Source organism: Drosophila rhopaloa, unplaced genomic scaffold, assembly GCF_018152115.1.
Source record: "Drosophila rhopaloa isolate 14029-0021.01 unplaced genomic scaffold, ASM1815211v1 contig_2, whole genome shotgun sequence".
Lineage (NCBI taxonomy): Eukaryota > Metazoa > Arthropoda > Insecta > Diptera > Drosophilidae > Drosophila > Drosophila rhopaloa.
The window spans coordinates 6,622,007-6,646,466 of NW_025335083.1; the positions used below are offsets into that span (position 1 = coordinate 6,622,007).

General features: G+C 39.0%; 2 protein-coding genes across 21 annotated transcripts; both read left to right on the plus strand.

Moving 5' to 3' along the window:
• The first annotated feature begins 346 nt into the window (after positions 1-346).
• On the plus strand, positions 347-18,502 carry LOC108046006 (voltage-dependent L-type calcium channel subunit beta-2). 20 transcript variants are annotated; one of them, XM_017125554.2, is made up of 10 exons: positions 347-879; positions 7,113-7,229; positions 7,676-7,897; positions 7,966-8,059; positions 9,868-10,352; positions 10,414-10,581; positions 11,334-11,448; positions 11,870-12,139; positions 14,062-14,524; positions 14,684-18,502. In XM_017125554.2, the coding sequence occupies exons 1-10, from the start codon at positions 808-810 to the stop codon at positions 15,123-15,125; spliced, it is 2,448 nt and encodes an 815-aa protein (XP_016981043.1). In that variant the 5' UTR covers positions 347-807; the 3' UTR covers positions 15,126-18,502. The 20 variants fall into 20 exon arrangements, 18 of the variants coding, with proteins under 18 accessions (XP_016981043.1, XP_016981045.1, XP_016981031.1 ...); XM_017125553.2 differs by lacking the exon at positions 347-879 and adding an exon at positions 5,793-6,025 and having other exon boundaries at positions 7,966-8,080; positions 9,856-10,352; XM_017125556.2 differs by lacking the exon at positions 11,870-12,139 and having other exon boundaries at positions 9,856-10,352.
• Positions 18,503-19,121: 619 nt separating this feature from the next.
• On the plus strand, positions 19,122-24,110 carry LOC108046005 (D-3-phosphoglycerate dehydrogenase). The gene is made up of 6 exons (XM_044459750.1): positions 19,122-19,325; positions 19,719-19,769; positions 21,062-21,216; positions 22,435-22,654; positions 22,716-22,848; positions 23,634-24,110. The coding sequence occupies exons 1-6, from the start codon at positions 19,242-19,244 to the stop codon at positions 23,987-23,989; spliced, it is 999 nt and encodes a 332-aa protein (XP_044315685.1). The 5' UTR covers positions 19,122-19,241; the 3' UTR covers positions 23,990-24,110.
• The last annotated feature ends 350 nt before the right edge of the window (positions 24,111-24,460 follow it).

The window sequence follows — 24,460 nt, forward strand, 5'->3', positions numbered from 1 at the left end:
TCGAACGCGAATCCCCACTTAAATAACGTTTTCAAGAAGAAATACTCGAACAGTTCCAACATTAAATTTGCAATATTTATATCTCTGAGCGAAGATTCTTGTAAAAATTTCTCGCGAGTAGAAGAATACTTAGATTTCTCTGCCAACGAATTGTCACCTCGTCGGGTGTATTTATATTATTACTGCAGCCGTCATTAAACAGATTATTGAAAACCATTTGCCGAGCATTTCACCTCTTGAATTTCCCATTACTAAATGAGTCTCTGCGACTGAATCTCCCACAGATCCGCTCTCGGTGATTTTTGTCAATGGACGCGGCGCGGGTGCCAAAAATATTGTCAGTCGAAATTGCTGTCTTGTGCGGTCGGTCGTTTCTCGTCTCCGCCGCGATCCGCTCTGATCTGCTCCACATTGCCTGGCCAAAGCAGTCGCAAGTGGTTCCCTCGTTTGGATCGCCTATATAGCCCCCGATATTCGTGCACATTTTCCAGCAGTGGGGAAATTGCAGGATGGCGGTGCCCGTTTTCAAATCGGTGCCATGTGTCGGGCTCTAACTCTGCCCTATTGTGACCCCATTTGATATGCATACGTGTGTGTGTGCTTGTGTTTGTGTTTGCTTCTTGGCCATTTAACGATTAGTGGCTATAACGCCTGAGTGTTTGTTTATTTTGCTGCGCGACCGCAAAGGCGATTCCAAAAATGATTGCATAATTGACTTGTGGGGACAATTCGCGCGAGACGCACCACACATTTCGACTTCGACTTCGATTTCGATTCCTATTTCGTTTGTGATTCCAAGTGTCCAAGATGAAGAAGCTGCATCTGGGGGCCAAGCTCAAGGGCAAGTCCTACAAGCCCTTTAGGAACAAGAACCGTCGGGTGAGTTAAAGTAAAAGATCAGAACCCCCCCTCATCGCTATTTTAATGTCGCGGCCCTGCCCCCGGGCCCGGGCGGAATCCGTATATTTTTATCCACTCGATCGCTCGCAGACTGCTCGCCCAGCCTGTCAGGCTGTTCACGACCATTTAAATACATGCACACGGAGTGGCTACAGTGCGTATCAGAACGAAGTGGCAACCAGGCGTATGAGCGATCACCCAAAGACTATCGGGTGCGGTATTGCTCATACGACCAGTTTTCCGATCCGAAAATTAATAATGGCGATAAATTATTAAGTTATTTGTTTTTCTATTTAAAAATAATTCACTTTCCCTTTAATGACAAAAACAAGACCTTTAAATAGATAAAAATAATTTAAAATTTAAAAGTGAAGAATAAAGAGTTTGTAAAAACAACTTTTCTTTTTATTATTACATATTTTTTAATTTATTGTTTTTCATCTGGTTAATTTTTTCTAAGCTTAGACCTGAAAAATATGGTGGGGGTGTTTCATCAACAAGAAAGTTTTGCTTTCAATTGTGACAGACGTTTTATAATTTGATTATAGTTATTAGAAAGTTCATTCGTTAACTAGACCTGGTACAGACTTAAAATGTCTTCTTTGAAAAGCATAACATTACAAGCAGTTAAAATGGCTACACTTATTCCGTGCACTAGGGTCAAAATTTTAGTGATTTAAGAGAATTCGAGTCCAAATTGCAATATTTACAGCGTTAACAATAAAGTTTCCTGTGACACTTGATTTTATTAAAGCTGATGGCTTCACATTCTCTAAGTACTTCAATTAAAAAAAAATTTTACTAGAAACTAAAAAGTGTTGCTAACTGAAAAATGTATGTCCGGTGGTGACACAAAAATCTCTGGTTGAAATTCGTTTAAAATTAGCATAAGCATTCCAAACGAATTTTAACCTAAGAGATTTCTGAGATATCTTCGACTAATAGTGCTGTAATATAAATATAAGGAAAAAAGAGAATTATAAATTTTATGGTTATCTAAAAATATTTTGTTTTGCTATCTAATAAATGACACATTTCCTCGAGTTATTTAATTCTAATACCCACTGTATTTCTATGACTCTTTCGTGAGGTTTTTTTACGTTTTCTTGGTTCTCTCAAAGACAATTTGCGGGCCAAAGAGGCTATCACTCGCCTTACTCATCTTTGAATTCTGCACGGCATGCTCATAAACCTAGTCAATGTTGATATTTTTGCCGCACTCGTAAACCACTTTACATATTCTCGGTTTCCCCTTCTGCAAATTTTCACTCGTGACGTGAATGCTTTACATAAAGAGCACATGATATAAAATATAAATTATTTTAAAGTTTAAGTATTATTTCAAATAAATGGCATGCTTTCCATTCCTTTGATAATGCTGAGCTCCACCGAAATAATATGAAAATATTTAATTCCGAAGTGTCATTGATAATGCTGAGCTCCACCGAAATAATATGAAAATATTTAATTCCGAAGTGTCACACTTGAGATGAAAATATAACTTTAGTATAAACATAAACTGGTCAGAAATCATTAGAAAGTTATAAGATGCATTAATTTTCCATTGTTGCGTACAACTTTAATTTAACTGTCAGAGGAGGAAACAAACACCTTCTAACGCATTTATTGCCACCGCGATCATTTAAGCCATCTTACAAACGCTGACAGCGAAACAATGCAAAACGGCAGGTGGGGATGTGGAGTGGTTTGCTGACGAGCGGTCATCGGCAGAGCCGGAAAAGTGGAAAGCAATCGAACTGACCATGAAAATATTTGTCAAGGGGCGCTGGGAGGGAAATTGCACTGGCATCCAGAGCGTTGACCCACCCGCAGAAAAAACTAGCAAACAAAGGGTGGTGGTGGGTGGCATGTGGGTGGCGCTGAGGTATCGATGGCAACCAAAGTTCATTACAAGTTGTTGGGCACTTTGCCCATTGCGAAGTTTGATGGGGCTTTTGGGTATTCGTCGAAAGGTAAACAAAGAATCGACCGAGTACACCCCGCCCCACCCCCGCAATAGCGATTTAAGGGGGGATCCCCTTTTGTTTTTGGAATCGCCTTTTGGAAATGTGTAAACGCAAATTGGGACCATCGCCCGCGACCTTCCCCGTTAACTGTTAAATGGGGAGAGGAGAGCCAGGAAACGAGAGTGAGAAGAAAGCAGTGAAAGCCGACGCCTGCGCAGAGGAAAAGTGGAGAATTGACTCCTGCGCATGCTTCCTCTCTCTTTTTCTCTCTCCGCCCAGTGAGCTGTCAATCTCTCTCCGCTCGTCTGGAAGTAATATCGCGCTCTCTCGCCTCCTGTCACTTTAAGTGAGAAAATGGAAAGCGGAATGTTTACGTTATGGGCACAGTGTGATAAGCAAACACATTGAAATAAACCCAACTACAAAGAGGTTATCATCCCTAAAAAAAAAAACTTTTACCAATTTGAAATATATTTTGTAAGGCTGATATTACCTACTACGGCTTGACAGGTTTAATTGTTGTTTACTTGAACAAAAAGAACCAAACAATTTTGCTTGGTAAGGATTATATTTACCTTAGTTTTCACATGGCGAGAGCTATTATTTCAAATCAAAATAAACTTTAAAACTTATCTCTTAAAACAAAAAAAAACTGAAAAGCCGGAAATATTAAAAATAAAAGATCAATATTTTATTTTTCTATGACTTTTTATTGGAGTCAAATTGACTTCTATTGACTATTGAATATATCTTAAATACGTTTTAGGAAATGCCAATTATAAATTTTTGACCATTTTTGCGTTCCTGATGTTAAGGCCGATCTATATGCTTGTTTGTGTAAACTAGACTTATAAGTATATTATTGCACATTTTCCGACATTGATCTTTAAACTAATATAGAAATATTTTTGTAGATATTCTTTGTAGATATTCTTCTTCTTGGAATTAGAATATGAGGAACATTGCCATTTAAATGTATTCCAGTTAATATTTAAAATAAATGTTTTAAAGGATTAGCGGTGTTAAAATGATACAAAACAAACAGAAAGATAAAATATTTATTTTGCAATCATATTTTAATTCATTTGAAATTGTATTTAGAAACAACAAGGAGAGCTACAAAATGAAAGATATAAAAATGTTTCCATTTCACCTTTAAAAACTCTTTACTAATACATAAGTAAAACCTTGTGCAAGAGCTTTCTAAATGGTACTCCAAGTTATAATTTAGTATCAAAATGATAAATAACTAAACTTTTAAGAGACATATCATATTAGGTTAAACCTTTAATCCAGGGCCCCTTATGTTTAAGAGGCATATCAAATTTAGTTAAACCTACAATCTAGCATTAGAACAAACCGTTTTGCACTTACATACATCTGTAATCAGCTATTATCGTACTCATACTGATGTATGAATGGCCTGCGACCAACAGCTGTAACCCTTTTGGGAGCGTTTGGCGCTCGCGGCCGATTGTCGGGGTTGCCAACAGGTGGACGCACTGCCACCCCCCTTTTCCACCCCGTTTTTTCCGGGAAAGTGCTGGTGCTATCGATTTTCCAGGCATACCGCTGACCAGCGATGACAGCGCGCTCATTTCAATGGAGATTTTGTTTTTATGGAGGTTTGGGTGGGTGGAAAATCTCACCCTTTGTAGCACAAACAACTCCAGTCGCACAGTGGGACGATTCTACAAAATTTGCACTTGAAAACTAAATTTGTTTACATTCGTGATGGCTTGTGTGTGTGCGGGAATGTCCATATATCTACATATGTATGTATATCGCTCGAAACGAGTGGATCATTTACGCACTGGAAGCGGACGAGAAAACTCTACACGATTTTCCCAGAGCGGAGCGCACTTTTCGCCTTCCACATACAGAAACAATTCAGTTTGCGTGCGGAGTAGAACCGTTTGAATGTCGGAAAGGCGAGGGTCCAAATCGAATCGAAATCAAAGGATGTGGATCGAGTGAAATCCTGTTAAAGATAGCCCACGAATCGGCACAGGATATAGCTAGTGAAAGGGTTCAAAGACGGAAGGATTCGGTTGATTTTCTCAGAATCAAAAACACGGCAACGCTCAACGGAAATCAGTTTTCGCGACCTATTCGCCTGTTCACAACCCCCCACCTCCGCCCGAGTTTTCCAGTACATTTTGTGTGCATATACTAGAAAAAGTGATGTGAGCAGAGAACCGCGACCCGACGCCACTGACATAAATTCCTATTTTTAACTTCCCTGGGGCCAATCCCCACCGATGCGGAATCAATTCCGATTCGCCAGCCATATGCAAATCGAGCTGAAATTAAGACAAGAAAAGGCTGCGGAAATCCCTTCCAGTTAACAATTTAAAGTTATTTCGCCTGTGGCTTCCAGACCGTTTGACAATCGCCTCTCTCTCTCTCTCGCTTTCTATCTCTGTCCCTCTCTATCGCGGACTTTCCCACTCGCACACTTGGTATCGGTGTTTTTGTGTCAGTGTCAAAATCGAATTCCGCCTAACCCGATGATTACAGTCGTTAACCGTAGAATATTGCCAATGTCAATGCTAATCATACGCAAAAGTGCAATAACTAAATTTTTGTGTCCTGCCAAAAAAACCAGTTGAAAGTGGAATATGCCATACAAATTTTGTATATGCCTGAGCAACCAAATCAGTGTGCTTTTATAGTATTTTTACAACATACAAACTAATGGTGATTGCAATCTAACCAGTTCGCATTGGTTTCATAACGTGTTAAGTGTGCAGAAAGGCAGTTTTTTTCTTCCGAATAAGTACGAAAATATCCCCCCGAAACACTCGTCTTGCCAACTCTAAGCTCGCCGAAAGCTAATAGTAAAAATAGTCTTGGAACACACATACATACGTTACCATTGCCAGCTCAACGTCGTGCCACCTCAGCCATCATCACCATCATCAGCATCGCACCATCTGGTGGTGCTGGTGTTGCTGTTGCTGTTGTCGTCGCACCGGGTCGTCGGAAACATCGGCAAGATATCTTCGTTCGAAGAAGACTACCGGGCTGATAGGCCCATGGTGCAGCGCGCCTCTTCCTCGGATGCACCCTCCGTTCAGGGTGGCCAACATCGAGAGTCTCGATTTGGCCTTGGATACCCCTCCTACCAGAGTGGATATAACAAACTATTCACACAGGTGCTGAAAACAACATCCATAGGATAATAACTAGTCTGAGTTATATAAATATATATGAGTGATTTTTTTTATTGTTAACATTTTGACAATACTATTTTCATCTTTATGAATTGAAATGATTTAATATTAAAAAAAAATAGTAAACCATAATCTATATCGATGAGCAAATAGGGAATGTTTAAATTATGTTTATAATTTGGTTTTACATTTTCACTATTTTCATTTGTAAAACAAACCAAACGTTTTATTGCATTTTGGTGGGCAACAATTTTATTCGAAAACAAAAAAATTGTATTTTAAGCTAGTTTTAAAGTTTTCAAAGATTATTCTTTTGCTTTCAACTATTTGTTCAAAGGCAACACTGCGTATGAGTGATACTCTTTGAAGCTTAGACCCTTAAAGCATATTTTCCACAAGGGGTTGAGAGTGGGACCCTGACATTCGACTTATAGCACATTAAAATTGAAATAGAATTATAATAATGGAGTAAAAAGTATTTTTAAATCGTACATAGGAGTATAAGAAAGACAAAGGAACGTATCTAGCCCGATATTTTTTCCAAACTTCAGCAGCCAGATTAAAACTGCTAATCCATCTAATTTAATTTGGAGTTCTGATTTCTATTTGGATAGGGCAATGAGTTAGTCCTTAAAAAAAAGGCCTACACATATATAATTTTAACTCCATGATTAGCTTTTAATGGTCCAACAAAATATATTACCATTACCAAAAAAAAAGTGAACAAGTTTTCCCTAAGGAATTTTGAATGCGTGAATCATAATTACTTTGAAAACGTAATTATACAAGCTCTTGACTCATGTCAAAACATTTAGCCTTCTCCATTGGCTATATATGGCCCATGTACTTGCCACCAACTGTTGCTTCATGAGCGGCAACAAGAAATAATCAAAATCATACATAGTGCGCTGCATTGTTTTGCCACTTGGGTTGGGCTGGGCTTTTGGCAGCAGGCCAATTTAATTTGTTTTGATTTTCAGATGGCTAGGCAAAATTATTTATCTAAAGTGCAGCCCTATTTAGCCAGAATAAGTTATTTACAGACCACCGTTCTTCTTACCTTTTCCAGGGTTCTGCCGACTCGAACTACTCACAACCGTCATCCGATCTGTCGCTAGACGAGGAAAAGGAATCGCTTCGGCGAGAAAAGGAACGTCAGGCCTTAAGCCAGTTGGATAAAGCGAGGGTGAGTAGTTACTTTACTCTTAATCTTACAAAACATGGCCATAAAATAAAATAAAATAATTTAATCAATTATTAATGAATTGGACAAGATTAATAACTTGTACAAAATGTTATTGTAAATGTTATTAAGCTCAATTACAATTTATTAAACGTAAATATATTTGCTGATTTATTTAGCATAAATACAATTTTGTTTACTAAGTTTTTCTATTAAAAGATAGAAATGACAATTACTTATTTTTAAATGAACCTTTAAGAAACATAATATCATTTAAATGAATTCATATCCAAATGGAGATTTAAGGTATCTCTATCTATTAAAAGATTAGTACAGATTAATTTGTTAAAAATATGTTAACTCAATACATATTAAATGATTTTTTATTTTGTGGCGTTTTAACGGAAGATAATATAAAACCAATTACTAATCGATTCCTCCATTATCAGAGCAAACCAGTGGCGTTCGCTGTGCGAACCAACGTAGCATACGATGGCGCCATCGACGACGATTCCCCGGTGCAGGGCGGCGCAGTTTCGTTCGAGATCCGGGAGTTCCTGCACATCAAAGAGAAGTACGACAATAACTGGTGGATCGGCCGGCTGGTCAAGGAGGGCTGTGATGTGGGCTTCATACCCAGCCCCGCTAAGCTAGACAACATTCGCATGCAGGTTGGATGCAAAGAAATACCTCTTGTGTAATCATTGCCAGTGCTAATCTACTTCCGAAACCATTCCAGAACCAAACCAGACCCTCAAGACTGTATGGCACAAAGGGCTCGTCGAGCGGGAATCTTGGTGCGGGCGGACAAGCAGGTGCGGAGCCATCTCGAGGTAGCACACCCCCCACACCTGGTATGACACACATTTCATTCTCCTGATTTCTTTTGGGCGAGGTTTTATTTCGTATCTGTTCAATTCTGTGAATCGAATTAATTTCAATCTATATATTTTTTCGCTGTCTTCTATGTAATGTGTTTACTTTTGTAAATCGTCACAGAAGGGCCTCCTCCGGGAGGCCCAGTATGTTTATGAGCATCCATAGGTCCGACAGGCGGATGCCGAGAGCCCGACTCGAGCTCTTCGATGTTTATTGTAATTGGACGCGTGTTTTATGATTTTCATTTGAAGCGAACCAAATCAGAACCTAAAAAGTGGGCCATGCTAAATTCCCGTAATTTCGTACTTTTGTGTTTGATCTAATTATATCATGCGACATCCATAAAACGAGTGCAAGTTTATGCTTTACGATGAGTTCACCTGGCAATCCGATGCGAATCCGACCCTAGTAATGCAAACGGTCTTTATATCGGCCTGGAGCTAGTCCAAGATCCCAGCATGAAAAGCCGAATCCTTCTGCAGATCGGCCTAGACTGCCTGTACCCTTTTCACGATTCACCACTGTAAACACACAAAAGTACACACCTGTTTAATAGCTTAAATAGCCACAATTTTCTCCGTCCTAGTTTGTCTAAATCAAAGCTCCTCGTTCATGGTCTGCTTGTAAATTAACCCAGCCAATGTGAACACTATTAAATGCACTCAAACTCTCTTTTATCTAACACAAACGGTTGACAACACTAACAAAATGAACAACCACAACGCGACCCAAGATCCCTACAGTACAACACCGCGCAAGAAAAAAACAGGTTTGCCCACGTCTCTCATCAGAACCTCAGAAATCCATCTCAATCGCAAAATTTATCGCTAGCTCTTGCAGTGAGATTCAGGAAACTATAAAAACTGAAATTGTTGAAAAATGTAACTCTTTATCAAAATGGGATACCACTTTCGAATCATTAGCTTGATAATGATATTTAGAATACTTTTAGGGTAATACCTATGTTCTTTAAAATGACTTAATTTCAGAACAAAGGTTCTTTTGCAGTAAGCTACTTCACTTGTAATTATTTGAATTTTAAAAGCTTATGTCATTCTACATAAGATATAAATAAGGAAATTTAATGGATTTTTCAAAGACTTATTAACCAGTTATTATATTTCAACTTTTAAAACAATTCAACTCAATCTAATTTTCGTAAGTAATAAATTCAATATCTTCAAATGTAAAAAACACTCTCATTCCAAAATACATCTGTCTGTAAACCTTACAATATGTACTCCTAGCTCTGAAACACGCTGGTTATTGTCGTATTTAATCGCTGTATGTAATCCAAAAAGAGTTTTTAATATCCCACTAACTAAAACCCGTACTTAGTTACCGATTATCTATAGAGTTGTGTAAAGTCTAAGCAAATAGAACACTTTATATTCGAGTAGAAATAAGTTAATTATCGTAGGAAGAAACCTCACCCTCGAGTTGGCATTTTGAACAGCATTAAATGGTGCGTAGACCGGTAAACAAAAGAGACAAAAATTCAAATCAACCTTAAATTCCGAACCAACCTGGCACAAGACACACACCGAAACCCACCGATCGCAGAGGAAATCACTGCGACAATTCAAAACACTGTATATATAGACTAACCCACAAGCGTCTTACGTATTTACGATAATATATAAATTGGCCTAGCAATTCGTACTGATCGATCGCACTGGCTCGTACCAATCATAAGCTCGCTCATCCGTTGCCATTATCTCGTCCTGTTTGCCATGATACTAACGCTCAGGTGACGAATCAGATTCCATGGGACCAGGACGACATGGCAAGACCCCGGTGGCGGCGGCCAACAAGGAGAAGCGCAAGCCGTTCTTCAAGAAGCAGGAGACGGCCAGTCCCTACGACGTGGTGCCCTCGATGCGCCCGGTGGTCCTAGTGGGGCCCAGTCTCAAGGGCTACGAGGTGACCGACATGATGCAGAAGGCCCTCTTCGACTTCCTCAAGCACCGCTTCGAGGGCCGCATCATCATCACCCGGGTGATGGCCGACATCTCGCTGGCCAAGCGCTCCATCATGAACAATCCCTCGAAGCGGGCCATCATGGAGCGATCCTCCAGCCGGAGCGACTGCCTCGGCAAGGTGCAGGAGGAGATCGAGCGGATCTTCGAGCTGGCCCGCTCGCTCCAGCTGGTCGTGCTCGATTGTGATACAATCAATCATCCGTCACAACTAGCGAAAACTTCATTAGCGCCAACAGTAGTGTACTTAAAGATTAGTAGTAGTAAGGTGAGTTCTTCACTGTTTATAATTTTAGCTTACTGATTACTAATATCGATCGTTTACGCAGGTTTTACAGCGTTTGATCAAATCACGTGGCAAGTCGCAGGCGAAAAACCTCTCCGTTCAAATGGTCGCCGCCGAGAAGCTAGCCCAATGTCCACCGGATATGTTCGATGTAATCCTAGACGAGAATCAGCTGGAAGACGCCTGCGAGCACATTGCCGAGTACTTGGAGGTGAGTTCGTAATTGTTAATGATTAATGCCTATTAGTTGTCTTATTATTTCCTAACAATAATTCAAAAATACAATTTTACATAAACAATTATTTATCAACATTCCCGGAGCAATTATATATTGAAAAAATATTACGTATACGCAATAAAATATATTACGTATACGTATATGGTAAAAGTGGAAATCCGAATTTTAAATATCGGCAATATATTTGAATACGAACTTTAATATATAAACAATATTTTATTAATTGTGTGGACTTATATGTTTTAACATCCTATATGTTTTAACATCGACAAATTATTACTGAATAAAAATTGTTTTCACCTGTTTTACCTTAAAATTTTTTTTCTTAGAAATAACCTTTTTTAATGTTAGTGCTAATAACGGTACAATGTAAAATATATTTTTATGTTAAGTTTATTATTTTTCAATAAGATATTAATTAAATGATTATAATTAATAATTGATTATTGTTATCGAGCATATTACTACTTAAGTCTTAAGCTTTGCAGCTGAACTTTCATAACCGAGCTTCCCTGACTCGAAGTCTGTATAGGTCAAACAAATTGTATTGCCTAACGGGAGTGTAAATGCACTAGAAACATATTCTATAACTTGAAGTCAGTATAACTATACCTTTTTCTTTGTCCCAGATTATGGTTTGAGTTATGGAAGTAACCCCATATAATTTCTTAAATAAAATTTTGTTTAAATAGAACGTTATTAAAGCAACATATGATTCTTTGCAGACCTACTGGAAGGCCACCCACCCGGATATACGAGCAGTGCCGCCCATCGCCCGCCCCCTGCCGCAGGAGGCCTCGCCCTCCGCCGATCCCGCGCGTCTGGGTCCGACGCCTCCAGGTAAAGGCACACCTGCCCGTCCGACCGGGCTCATTTACGGTCGCATTGCCATTTTCATTCGCGCGATTCCACCAAGTCCCAGCCCAGGCCCAAGAAGCTGCGAAATTTCAATCAAATCAATATCGAAATCGAAATCAGAGTCACCCATTGTCTCACCCCCAATTCAAACGAAAACTATCCGACCCATTAAACACATATCAGTATATGTATATATATATACCGGCTGTATGTATGCATATACCGGAAATCAGATCAGCAGTAAATAATTTTCATTTGCTTCTCAACATACTCAACACAATTATACAAAATACAATTCTAAAATTTGTCTTTTTCAAATTCAAATTCCCATGACTGTACCGATAAACCAATCGATTCTCCTTCTGGCTCTCTCTTTCCCACCGCGCGGCATTTTTGAGAGCAGTAGATGGCGAGGAGTTTATCGATGAGCAGGATCCCAGGATGGGCATCTCCGGCGGAGAGCGCGAGGGAAGTCGGGAGAGAGATCGCGATCGCGATAGCAGGGAGAGGGAGCGGGAGCGCGAGAGGGAGCGGGATTACTGGGATCGGGAGTTCAACCGAGATCGCAGCTCCAAGGATCGCGAGAGGGACCTCGAGTGGGAGCGGGAGAGGGCTCGCGAGTGGGAGAGAGAGCGGGAACGAGATTGGGATAGGGAGTTCGATTGGGACCAAGGTAAATTTCGCTTATACTGTTTCTTTTCGTTTCGTTTCCTTTTTACCGATAATATATACGTAAACTCATTAAGTATCACATGCCTCTAGATTCGAGTCAGTATTTAGAAAGATTAAATTTGGTCGTTGTAAGGCCCGTAGGCTTAGCTAGAACTACCTTGTCCCGCGATATAAGCCAGTTGAATATGTAGTCCATTGCAACTCTCACACATTATTGTACATAGATGCAGGTCAAAAGTAGCTTCGGTACCCCCAAAACGACATATCGGCCCACATCTCCACCCATCGATTGTATGTAGCTACAGCTCATGGCATATTTACAAATCCCAGCTTTCTAGACACCTTTTGTACATATCTATACTGAAACTCCGGTATCCTCAACTTTTCGTTTATTTCTATTGTTCTTTTGTGACCACACTTTACAGCATTCACAGCACGTGACATACCCGGTCCCTTTACAACAATGCTATAGATCAAAACGAGTTCAAATCCAACCACCAAGACCAACACAACTGCGACATCAACAGTACAAAGTAAAAGACAATCGATTCCGAATTGAAATCAAAATCAAAACCAAATGAAATGGAATAAGCAAAAGCACCCACCGACCGACATCTCCGACGATCTCCACAAGTAAAACTCTTTGCCAAGAACTCCAGATGAATTATGCTCGAGATAACAGATGCATAGAACCCATAGATTGCCCACTAACTCTAGCTGACTAAGATTACCTCTTTGCCGTTGAGTTCTACTAACCGACTAATACCGATTAACGCTCGCAATCGTCGAAACCCCAGCGCTTCCTCAAGCATCTGACATCAATCGATCCAATCGATCACCCATTCGTGCGTTTTACCGACTGATCTCTGTACTTGTGTTTTTAGTTACACCGGGCGTTGTGCGCCTTTAAACTGCCGCGATCTTCGCCAAGCTCTTCTACTCGATTTTCACATTCTTCCGGGTGTTTTCCTAGATCAGCTCAACCACACCCGAATCAGCTCAGTTATAATATGTACATGTATTCCGTTGTTGTCGATCCTTATGTTATCACCATTTCAAGTTGCAAAACCAAATCATCCAAATCGTTTAGATCTGGTTTAGTGAGTACCGAACCCCCGTGATGTGTTTTACGTTACCTTATTTGTGCAACTTGACCCCCTCTATTTTGGTTATCTTATTACTGCCCCTTGAAATCATCCTTGTTTCCCTAAACTTATACCATGCATAACTGACGCTAGGACTCGTTCGTTTGCTGTTTTTATTTCCCTTATTTTCAGCGATAAAAGATAAAGACTTTGTATTACCATTTTGAATCCTAACCAAGCGTTTCGTTTATCATTAACACTTTAGATTTAAGAGTTGATTAAATTACCACTAAAATATAGTTCAGTAAATACACAAAATCTTTTTTATAAAAATAAGTAGGATTGTTGATATTAACCAACTTATGTTTTCTTTATAACAATTCACTTTAAATGAATATAAAATTCATTATTTATTTGGAAACAAAATATTGTTTATATAAAAATGAACAAGATCATGTATTTTACAAATCGAATTAAAAGTAAACCAAAAATTCGCTGTAGCCAAACTGGTTGAAAAAAAATGTAGTCAAAGAAAATTATTAATAAGTTTTTAATACAACTTTTGTTGAGCTCAACTCCAACTTAACCTTTTTGGTATGAAATTAGTTTAGGTCAGAATTTAACAATAGTTCTTTAGCTAGAGATGGCACAAAACACAAACACATAAATGACCAATCTCCGGACATGGAGACGTTTGGCCTGTTATCTCCGCCCAACTTTCGCCTATAGACCCCTTTTCGAATGCTTTAGTTCTGGTTCTGTTTTCCGTTTTTCGTTACCCCTAAATGCATGATATCGACTACGACCTTACTAACATAATGTGTTGCCCGTCTTGCAGGAGGAACCTCTTACCAGCACAGCCGCCGACAACCGACCTCAGTTCGCCACCAGGAGCGCGGTGGTGGCGTGGGCGCCGGCGGCGGAGGCGGTGGTGGCGGCGGCGGCGGTGGCTACGAGCGGGACCGCGAGCGGGAGCGGTACGAGCGGCGAGAGCGGGACCTCATGCACTACGACATGAACAGCGACGAGCTGCTGGACGAGCGCAACTTCGAGTATCCCGCGATGCGGAGCGGTCCCAGCGGCGCCTCCCACCACGGCCACCTGTCCAGGGGCGGACGCCTGCTGGACGATCCGGACTTTGAGCGCGAGGAGGCCCAGATGAGAATGAGCAGCTCCCGCTACGGACCCTCCACCCGGATCGACGACCCCCGGGATCTGCCGCGGGGCGCCACCGTTGTCGATCGCGATGAATACAGTCCGCACAGAGGTGGTGGGAGTAGTAGGAGAATGCTTAATGCCATGTAGGAATCGTGGATATAGGGGTGGGATCAGATCGATGCGAGAGTGCCAGGTTTGATGGAAGCACGCGACAATAGTTTTGATCTTGACATGACACACCAGCCTCAGTCTCAGTCTCAAACTCAATCTCAGTCACAACAACAATCACAGTCCAGGGCCAGGTCCAGACCACTGGGCCTTCCCCGCCAATCCTCCCTGCCCAGCAACCGGGCACCCGTGTCCTACCTGCCACGCCAGTCCTCCCTGGGCACCCACTGGCTCTCCTCCTCCTCCCAGAGCACCCTGGAGCCGGGAGTGCGATCTCGCCAAGAGCTTTATCCACTGCTGCACCAGCCGCAGTCGTATCCCCAGGCCCGATCCCACTATACCCACTCGTACACGGCCGCACCCCAACACCCCCACAGTCAGTCGCGCTCCCACACCCACTCCCAGTATCGCTACTCCGTGCAGGACACGTCCTTCGCCCACCCACCTAGATCCCTGCGCGAGGAGTTCCTCAGTCCCACCATGAGCAAGGTCGAGGCTGTCACGCACGCCATCCGCAACAAGATCATCGTGGAGGAGGACGAGGAGGATATCCTGAGCACGGATCGGTTCTATTAAAGAGATTTCAGTCGCCACCCCGCGTCGATTTGGTTTGGGTAACTTTTTAGGGGGCAAGAAAGCAAATGCAGCAGTGCCAAAACACACGACACATTTGTAAATGTTCCATTCGATGATCAGATCAATTTGGTAGGCACACAATCCACACTCCACAAACACGAACAGAAACAGAAACACACAAAGTAGCTGGTTAAAGTTGAAGTGAGCGTTAAAGCGGCGGTTAAAGCAAACGTTAAAGCAAACCAAGGAAGCAGCCCAATGCCAAGTGGGGCCTTATGTGTCTTAAATGCTATAGCTAAGTGTAATCAGATTTTATTTGAATAATGTGAATTTAAATTAAATGGTCTAAGCCTAAGATTTAAGCTAGTCAACAGTTGAAAATTAAAAGTTAAGGGAGTCCGCAGCCACCCAGCAACATTTGTTGGTCCCCCAATGGGTCTCGTATTTGTTATGCAATTGATTGACTAAGTACATAAATAAGTGTCAGCTTTAATAATTTAGTGAACGTGTCTTAATCTAAGTCGAGCCACACAAACACACTCGAACACACAACACACACACACTCCGTTGACTGTGAACCGATTGAAATCTCTTTAATCTCAAACCGATGCCTTTTTCTCGCATCCATCCTATTCTTCCTCTACACAGAATTCAAGTCTTGATACTTTCTTCAGCCCATCTGCTAGGCATTCTTCTAGTTGAAAATAAACCACGTAAGACCACAGTGCGTTTCAAAGCTAGTAAATTAAAATAAATAATTTAAATTATATCCTAACATCATTTTAATAACTCAATTGGTTTTGTTTATCTTTTTAGTACAATCATTCATAAAATGATTTTACTTAATATCTAAATTTGGTGACTGATTAAAAATTGTATCTTCCAGGAATATTAGTTTCACATCTTAACCTTAGTCTTAACCTTGTCATATTCAACTTAATTTTAACTTTGGCAGACCTTGAATTTTGTATAAGTAATTATTTTAGCTTAAATGAAACGCACTGTCTAGCAAGCACATGCATGTGTAGACTTCCTTCTTCCAACAGCAATACTTTCGACCTAGATACCTTGTCACACCATATCATGCCACACACCTGCCAAAGCGCACAGTTCGCGATTGCAGTTCAAAATTGAAGTTGGATTGCTCGTGAACAGGCCTCCAACCTGGGTCGCGATCGAAATAAAGATCACTGCGATGACCCAGGTTTGGGTATAGCGATTTAAACTACCAGTGCCTTATAAACCATCAAATCGAGTTACACAGCCGCACTCCACCCCTGAAATCTTCCATTTCCCCGCCCAAAACAAGAACATCCTGTTCACATATACCAACCGCTAAAAAGTCGACTGCGTCAAAATTATTGTTCAAGTATTGTAAGTACCTACACGTAATGTCGAGATGAGAAACGTTGATCTGGCCCATTCCGAACGAGCACTCCTTTTACAATTCCAACCACCATGCTAAATTTGTCGATCATTAGTTGTCGAACTGAGCTAGCGCCCAACAATGATGAACCGCACTGCATTCAAATCGATCGCCACCTCGAGTAAGAGTTGATGAGTAGCTAGTTGATCTGTAAGCACACCCACAGAACCCATCCTACTGTCCAAGGACTACAGCCGAATCCTCGCGGGGAGTGTTAGACTTCCGGGCGGACAGAGTTGGTAGTTCGGTGTTGGGGACAGGAAATAAAAGCAAATCTAGTACTTTTTTATATAAGAGATACAAGGTGATATAACTAAATTTTGGAAAGCAAATTTGAACAGCGCACGACAAATACAGATACCTTAAAAAAATTGTTAGCAACATTCACGAGGGGAAAGGTTTAGAAATTAGGCAAGGCATTTTCCCAAACTAATTTCAAAATATACAGCTCTGGAGAACGAATGCCTTTCCCTGAGGGAAAATGGATGGGGTTTTGGCCAAGGCACTGGAGGCGCTTTAACGAGGAACAACAAATTGAAAAATAATGGAAAGCAACACACGACACGCAAGCACTTCTTGTAAAAAGTGGCAAACAAAAATGATCTATGTATTAGCTAAACCTAAATGAAATATTACTTTTTAATACTAGCATAAAGTTAAAAACAAAACTAGATACGCTCCTTCGCAGCCAAGGAGGGGACAAACGGAATACTTAAGTTTAGAAGATCAGTTGATGGGAATGTGTATTTTAGAGTATTGCACATAATTCACAGAACTGGTAATTCAATATATGATAATGGTATATATTAAAAAGATACACACATTTATAAAAGTACATATACATTTATACATGAATATGTATGTTCTTACTATAATTAACAAAATTTAAACCGATACAGATACATCAGCCGGCATTTTGTAAGCGTGAAAACGAAAATATGGAAATAATAATATGGAATTAAAATAATAGATTATCCCAGATATTGTTAAATACTTTCTGGAAACGGAAAGGCGAACTTTGCCATGAAAATTTCTTCAGATCTGTTAGGAATATGTTGGAGTTATTTTGTAAGATGCCTTAAATTTCTCAACTCAAATTCTTTGAAAGGTTCGGAAAACTAAACTTGATAAATTCATATATTCCATTACATAACCTTCTAGCAGATGGACAAAAAGTCTCAATACATTTTTGAAAAAAAACAGGTTTGCTTCTAATATATAGCAATTTTTTTGTAATAATCAAATCTTATTTCCGATTAAAAACAAATGAAAACAAAAACCAAGCAATTTAAATTTGTTGACACTCTTAAAAACTAAAAGAAACACACACATGCAAACAAATTTTATAGCGAGAATACTGAATCTTTAAAGAGGATACGCCTATATATAATTAAATTTAGCGGTAATAACTTCTATACTTTTCAAGCCACTTTAATAAAAAGCAAACCTTATTTTTTAGCCTAAATCCCTTATTAAACTTAAAAAGAAAGTGAACAAATTAACAAGAGCACGCCTGAGAATCCCCTATTCAATATTATTAACCAAAGGATCCCGACATTGAATAACCCAGAGAAAAAAACGCAAACTAATTGTGGAAACATCAACCCAAGTCCAAATTTATATAGAATATTTTATACAAGGCAAAACATATACATATTGTAAAAAACGAGAAACAGTAACTAAAACCCAATCAGCAATTTCCAAGAATTGTATGTAAATAGTTTATGATATTTCAATTGTTACCAAATTATTTTGTTACGAACTTTGTAATATTCCTCTAATTTAATGGTATGATGGATGATCTTCTGCAATCTCTTCAGCCAAGTTTTGTTGTTTTTGTTTCCATTTTCCGCATTCAAATGTTGTTCACAATATGTTTTTGGAAAATACGTAGTTAAATGAAAGCTAAATTGCAAATAAAAGCAAATACAATAAAAATATTGAAAATAAATTGCACTCGTTTTATGTATGGGAGGGTAAAAGGTAATAAATAAATATAATAATAAATAATAAATGTGTAGGTAATTTCTTATCCAAAATTAAAGAATTTAAAAATCTCTAAGAAAAAAATAATAAGTATTAAAAGAGTTTTAACCGAGCATCAGGAGCAAAATATTAAGTTTTATAATCAGTCATTCATTTCATGATGTCATTAAGTTTCACCAAACCCTTCATAAATGCTTTTTAAGTTATCTACCATAACATATTCAATATATCGTAGGAGCTGGAAATATCGCATAGATCATAAATAGTATTGTTGAGTATGTATAATAAATAAAAAAAATAAACAAAAATTATTTATTTTGACAACAGTGCTGACGTTTTTAATCACAGGGTTGACCATGGGTTAAAATTGTTGTTTTTGCAATTATTGTTTTCGAAAACAACTCGCACACACACATCAAAAAAATCCAATCGTTCTAGAGAGAAAGAGAGAACTTAGGTTCCAAGTGGGTCTCCGCTCTTTGATCTTTCCAGTCGGCTATCACCAGAACAACAACATTCTCACTGCACTGGGAGAAGCATTCAAAGTCAGGTTCGATGGCCCGCCGTTCCCGCTCTCAAAGTCAGTTCAATTTGTTTGCTCAGTGGCGCAGATCGTATTTGGCGGAGAAAAGTAATTGGCGAAAATAAACACAATCGACCGGTTGTCCAGATTGTTCATTAACATTTTTAACCTTAAATCAATAATGCCACTGAATATCAAGAAAGTGCTGGTCTGCGATGCAGTGGACAAATCCTGCGTGGAGCTGCTGGAACAGCACGGGATTAATGTAAGTTTTCTAAATCCCCTGACGTGACATGCGATTATGTGCTAAGCTTACACCCATACAAGTGCTGTATGGTACAGTGCTCATTCGTAAAATAAAATGCATTTATTATTATTTTAAATTTAAAACGGTATAAACTGTAAGAACAAAATATGTTTGTTTGTCATTAAAACCACAATTTGAATATTAAAGATAAAGATAAAGTAATTAAAGATTAACAAATTTGGTTAAATTAAATTCCTTAAATTATTTCCTAGCTAGGCCACACTGTAAATGAATTTATAAGCATGTAAAAGCGTTTAGTATTGGGCAAACAGAAAATACTCCCACTTGCACATTTAATTGATTGCACAATTTAATCAACATTGTTGACCATTTATTTTTGTTTTTGACAAGGTTACCTACAAGCTGAAACTCCCTGTGGAGGAATTATGTCAGGAAGTTAAGGTAAGTGATGAAACAAATGCTAGTGCACACAAATGTGCGTATGTCTGTAAGAGACAACTCGGTGTAATTGAAAGCTCTCTAAACAATTCAAGAGCGGTTTAAAAACACGTGCCGTAAGGTAAAATATTGGTGCATTTACTACATAAATATGCTTGTAATTGTGGGTGCTAAGTATGGGCAACAAATCTCAAGAAGTCTTTAACTAAGCACTTGATTACACTAGTTCACAGCAAATTGTAGGAGTAAGGACACACACTTTGAATGGGCGAAAACTTAAGAATGTAACAGTCAGATAGTTTTGCAAGTAACTGGATTGAAAAATGCTTGCAATTAAAAATGTAAAAGCCTTATTGAGGAATAAATGGTACAGAATTGAGAGCACTTTAATTCGTCTTCAACACTGTGAACAACCTTTAATTTTATTATCGAATAAACAAAAGTCTAACAGAATATTTAAACCCACTTTTGTTGAGCTATGCCAGAACAACTGAATCAAAAGCATTTGTTCTAACAATTTATTTGAATTTGTTTCGTGTTGCAAGAATACAGCTTTCAATTTGAACAAGAATGTTTTTTACTATTTAAATCAATTCACGTCTGTATGGGCACGTAGCACTAATGCATATTTGCAATTTTATTTGATTTGGAAGGAGAGTTGTTATTTTCACAATTGCACAAAACAATTTGAAGGGTCAAAAGCCGTTCTCATTGAAAAAATGTTTTTGCCCTTGGTAACGAGATAAACAATTTAGCAAGACAAACATGTTTTTCATTTTCATTAAAAAATGTGGTACCCAGTAGTCAGTAAAGTGTATAATCGTCTAAGTCCAAAGATTTAAAAAAAACTTTATTATTTTTCAGAATGGAAAATTTAAATTAAATTAAAACTTTAACTAAAAATTATGTTTAATGATTATTAATTAAATGGGAGACCGATTGCGGCGCTAGACAATGTTATCAGCACTTTTGTTGGCCTAATCGAATAAATCTTATCAAAGCAATTGCCGATCAGACGATGTCGGCTCAACATTAACTGTATTGCTCCAAGTTATACCGAAAAATTCTGGAAGTAGGCAAGTGGTCCAATAAATAGAACCAAAAACTTTATGGCATACCAATAGATTTTCCAAGATAAATACTTATGGTTGAAGAAGTGATAAGGGGTATCAATGTCGCTTCTAGATGAAAACAGTAATTGGAGCACTTAGGTTTGTCCCCGAAATGGCTTAGGGAATTACATGGAAAATATTTATGTTTACGCAGTTGCTCATTACTAAATTACTCCGTTCCAGAATTTCGACGCTGCCATCGTTCGGTCGGATACAAAAATAACCGCGGAAGTCCTAGCCGCCGGAGCAGGCAGCCTTAAGGTTGTTGGCCGAGCTGGGGCTGGAGTTGACAACATCGATGTTCCTGCAGCCACGGCCAACAATGTCGTTGTCCTGAAGTAAGTGCTCCTTAAGCCCTTTGTGCAATGCACGGCGGGAAAAAGAATGCTCGCAACACTATGCAAAATGAGTATCTTTTTGGTTCAAGTTAAAAACAATCGCACGAAAAATATCTCAATTTTTATTATAAAATATACATTCATTATTTTAACTTTACACTTCTATTGGCATGGCTTGACTTGTAGTGTAAGTGGCTTATAATATGCATTTTTATAGTAATAACAGTATGTGTGGGCTGAATGGAATTATTTTTACCGAATGTTGAAATCGAACAAGTTATTATCCATCTTGTATAAGATTTTAAACTACCCAAAATACTTGTTTATAATTCGAAGGGAAAACGGAACAATTACCATAAGTAATAAGAAGAGTCTTCTCTCAGCCAATGTAATATTTATTTTTATTCCGATTTGTACAGTTCCAAAAAAAATAGAATAACATCGCTGCTGCAAGCCGAAAAAATATTAAACAAACAATGAGGATATATTTAAGAAGTTCTGACTTTAAGTGCACTATTTTTTTTTTTGTTAAAACCAATACAATTTTTGATTGAAACGGGAATTTGGGTTAAAAAACATTAAGATATATTTTTATTTACAACTCTTTTTGGGTTTGTAAACACCTTCGTTAATTTTAAAAAAAGCTTGTTCTAATAGATACTAAATTTCCGTCGTTTTTCTAATTAAATTTAAAGAATTTTGGCATGCAAGGCTTATATATTTATTAAAATATAAATTCTGTTGAATATTTTCAATCTACAAGCGCATTAAACGAATGTTGCATAGTGTAAGCATCGAATGCCCTGCGCCCAAATAATTATGCGCATTCTGAATCGCGGGATTGGCAGTTGCTATCGCATCGCAACGCCAACCAGAACCACGACTTGGGTCAATTGACGCCGTTTGACACGCATAATTAAGGAACGACGAGTGTCAACTGTGGCGATGTAGATGAACAATTAGGAGGTTGGGGGATCGGGTTTGTGTGTTGGGCGCGTCAATGTCAGATGGCCCACCAACCACATTGCCAAGGATACGGAGCAAAGCGCGAAAATTGCCATATTTTGCTCCCATCTTCTTTTCGGCGGCATTTGCATAATGCTGTCTAGTCACAACAAACGCCACCCTTTTCCCCAAAAAGCAAACCCAAACCGAGCCCACTGCCACTGTCTATCGAGCCATTTGGGGCATGTTTAACTAAACTCTCGTCGCTTTCAGCACTCCGGGTGGCAATTCTATTTCGGCCTGTGAGCTGACGTGCATCCTAATTGGCTCCCTGGCCCGTCCCGTTGTCCCCGCTGGCCAGAGCATGAAGGAGGGTCGCTGGGACAGGAAACTGTACGCCGGCACCGAACTCTACGGAAAAACCCTGGCCGTCCTCGGACTTGGACGCATTGGTCGCGAGGTCGCCATTCGCATGAAGACCTGGGGCATGCGGGTGCGTTGGATTGGGTATTTACTTTGGGCTAAATTTTAATCGAACTCCAAGTGCTCCCCAGATTATTGGATACGATCCCATCACCACGGAGGCGGAGGCCAAGGCGGCGGGCATCGAGAAGATGACGCTGGAGGAGATTTGGCCACTGGCTGATTACATAACCGTGCACACACCGCTGATCCCAGCCACCAGAAGTAAGTTAAACTTTTCTGTCTGATTAACTACAAGGTTTGTAGCGATAGCATCAGTTCCCTTTGATTGCTACACTTTGGTTGTTGGACAAAGTCTCTCTAATTTTAAGAGTTCTTTTACATAATTTCTCTTTTAATTAATAATGACAAAATGGTGTAAAATTTTATTTATTTATTTGGTAACAAAAAAAGATAAGTTAATCTACGAAAATAAATTTTCAATTAAAGTAATATGTTTTTTTTGTAAATTTAAAATCTGAGTTAAAATATTTCCCAATTCTATCTGGTCTGATATAGAAGCATAAAGTAATTTAACTTTTTAAATAGGAACTAAAATTGAAGCTATCTTTCTTTCTTATTTTTATTTAGGATACCGTATTCCAAACTAAATAAACTTAAAGAAAGACGAATTGCTCTCAACTCAAGAACATTAAAAGCTAAAATTTCATTAGGTAAAAATACAAATTATGTATATAAAAACAAATTTATTTTATTTGACTCGACTTTCATACTCTGATCAAATAAAAAGGCAATCAAATTTTCTTTTGTAAAACTGGTCCAGAGTAAGAAAATGTAAAATAATAAAGGCAAGGAATAATAATCGTTATTTCATGACATAATTAAAGACCAAATCAGGCATATAATTAGAAGAGTTTATAAAATTAAGATCTTGTTTTTTCTTTTTATGGTTGTATAAGTAAACAATTATTTTTTAGGTGATATTTAAATCTTAGGTAATTTATTTAAGGAGTAATAAATAATAATGATTATTGATTATATCTTTTCAGATCTCATATCGACGGAGACCCTGGCAAAGTGTAAGCAGGGCGTCAAGGTGGTGAATGTTGCCCGCGGCGGAATCATCGATGAGCAGGCTGTGCTCGATGGCCTTGAGAGTGGAAAAGTGGCCGGCGCGGCCTTCGACGTTTACCCCGAGGAGCCACCAAAGTCTGCGGTCACCAAGGCACTTATTAGCCACCCCAAGGTGGTGGCCACGCCCCATTTGGGGGCTAGCACCGCGGAGGCGCAGGTTCGCGTGGCTGTGGAGGTGGCGGAGCAGTTTATCGCCCTCAACGGAACCTCGCCGAAATACACCAGTTATGCGGGCGTCATCAACAAGGATGCCCTAGCCCACTACCAGTGAATGAAAATCGAATTTTATAACCTCAGCACATTATTCTTTGGCCAGCATTTATTAATTAGCTTACAACGATATTTGTAAATAAAAATAATAATGATTTATTCATTCAAAAATTATAGTACGCGGAGGAACCTTCAATTTATTTATTGGGGATGTAATTTTTAAACTTTCATTGCCAGCAAAATAGTACAGATCTCATTTCCCAAAATTTTTTTTAAGCAAAAGTTGATAGTTTGACAATCTGACAATTTAAAACGAGGACGGAAGCTAACTTCGGCAAGCCGAAGTTTTAATACCCTTGCAGACTTTGACAAATTGCTAAAAGTGAAAAAGTAGCGAAAGGAATAAGGTATACAGTATATAAAGTATAAGTATAAGTAAACTAGATTTGCATCGTTTCAAGTCAATTGCTTTTATACTGCAAAAATGTCATATACAAATAGAAAAAAAGGGATACTTTCGCAGCCTTTAACA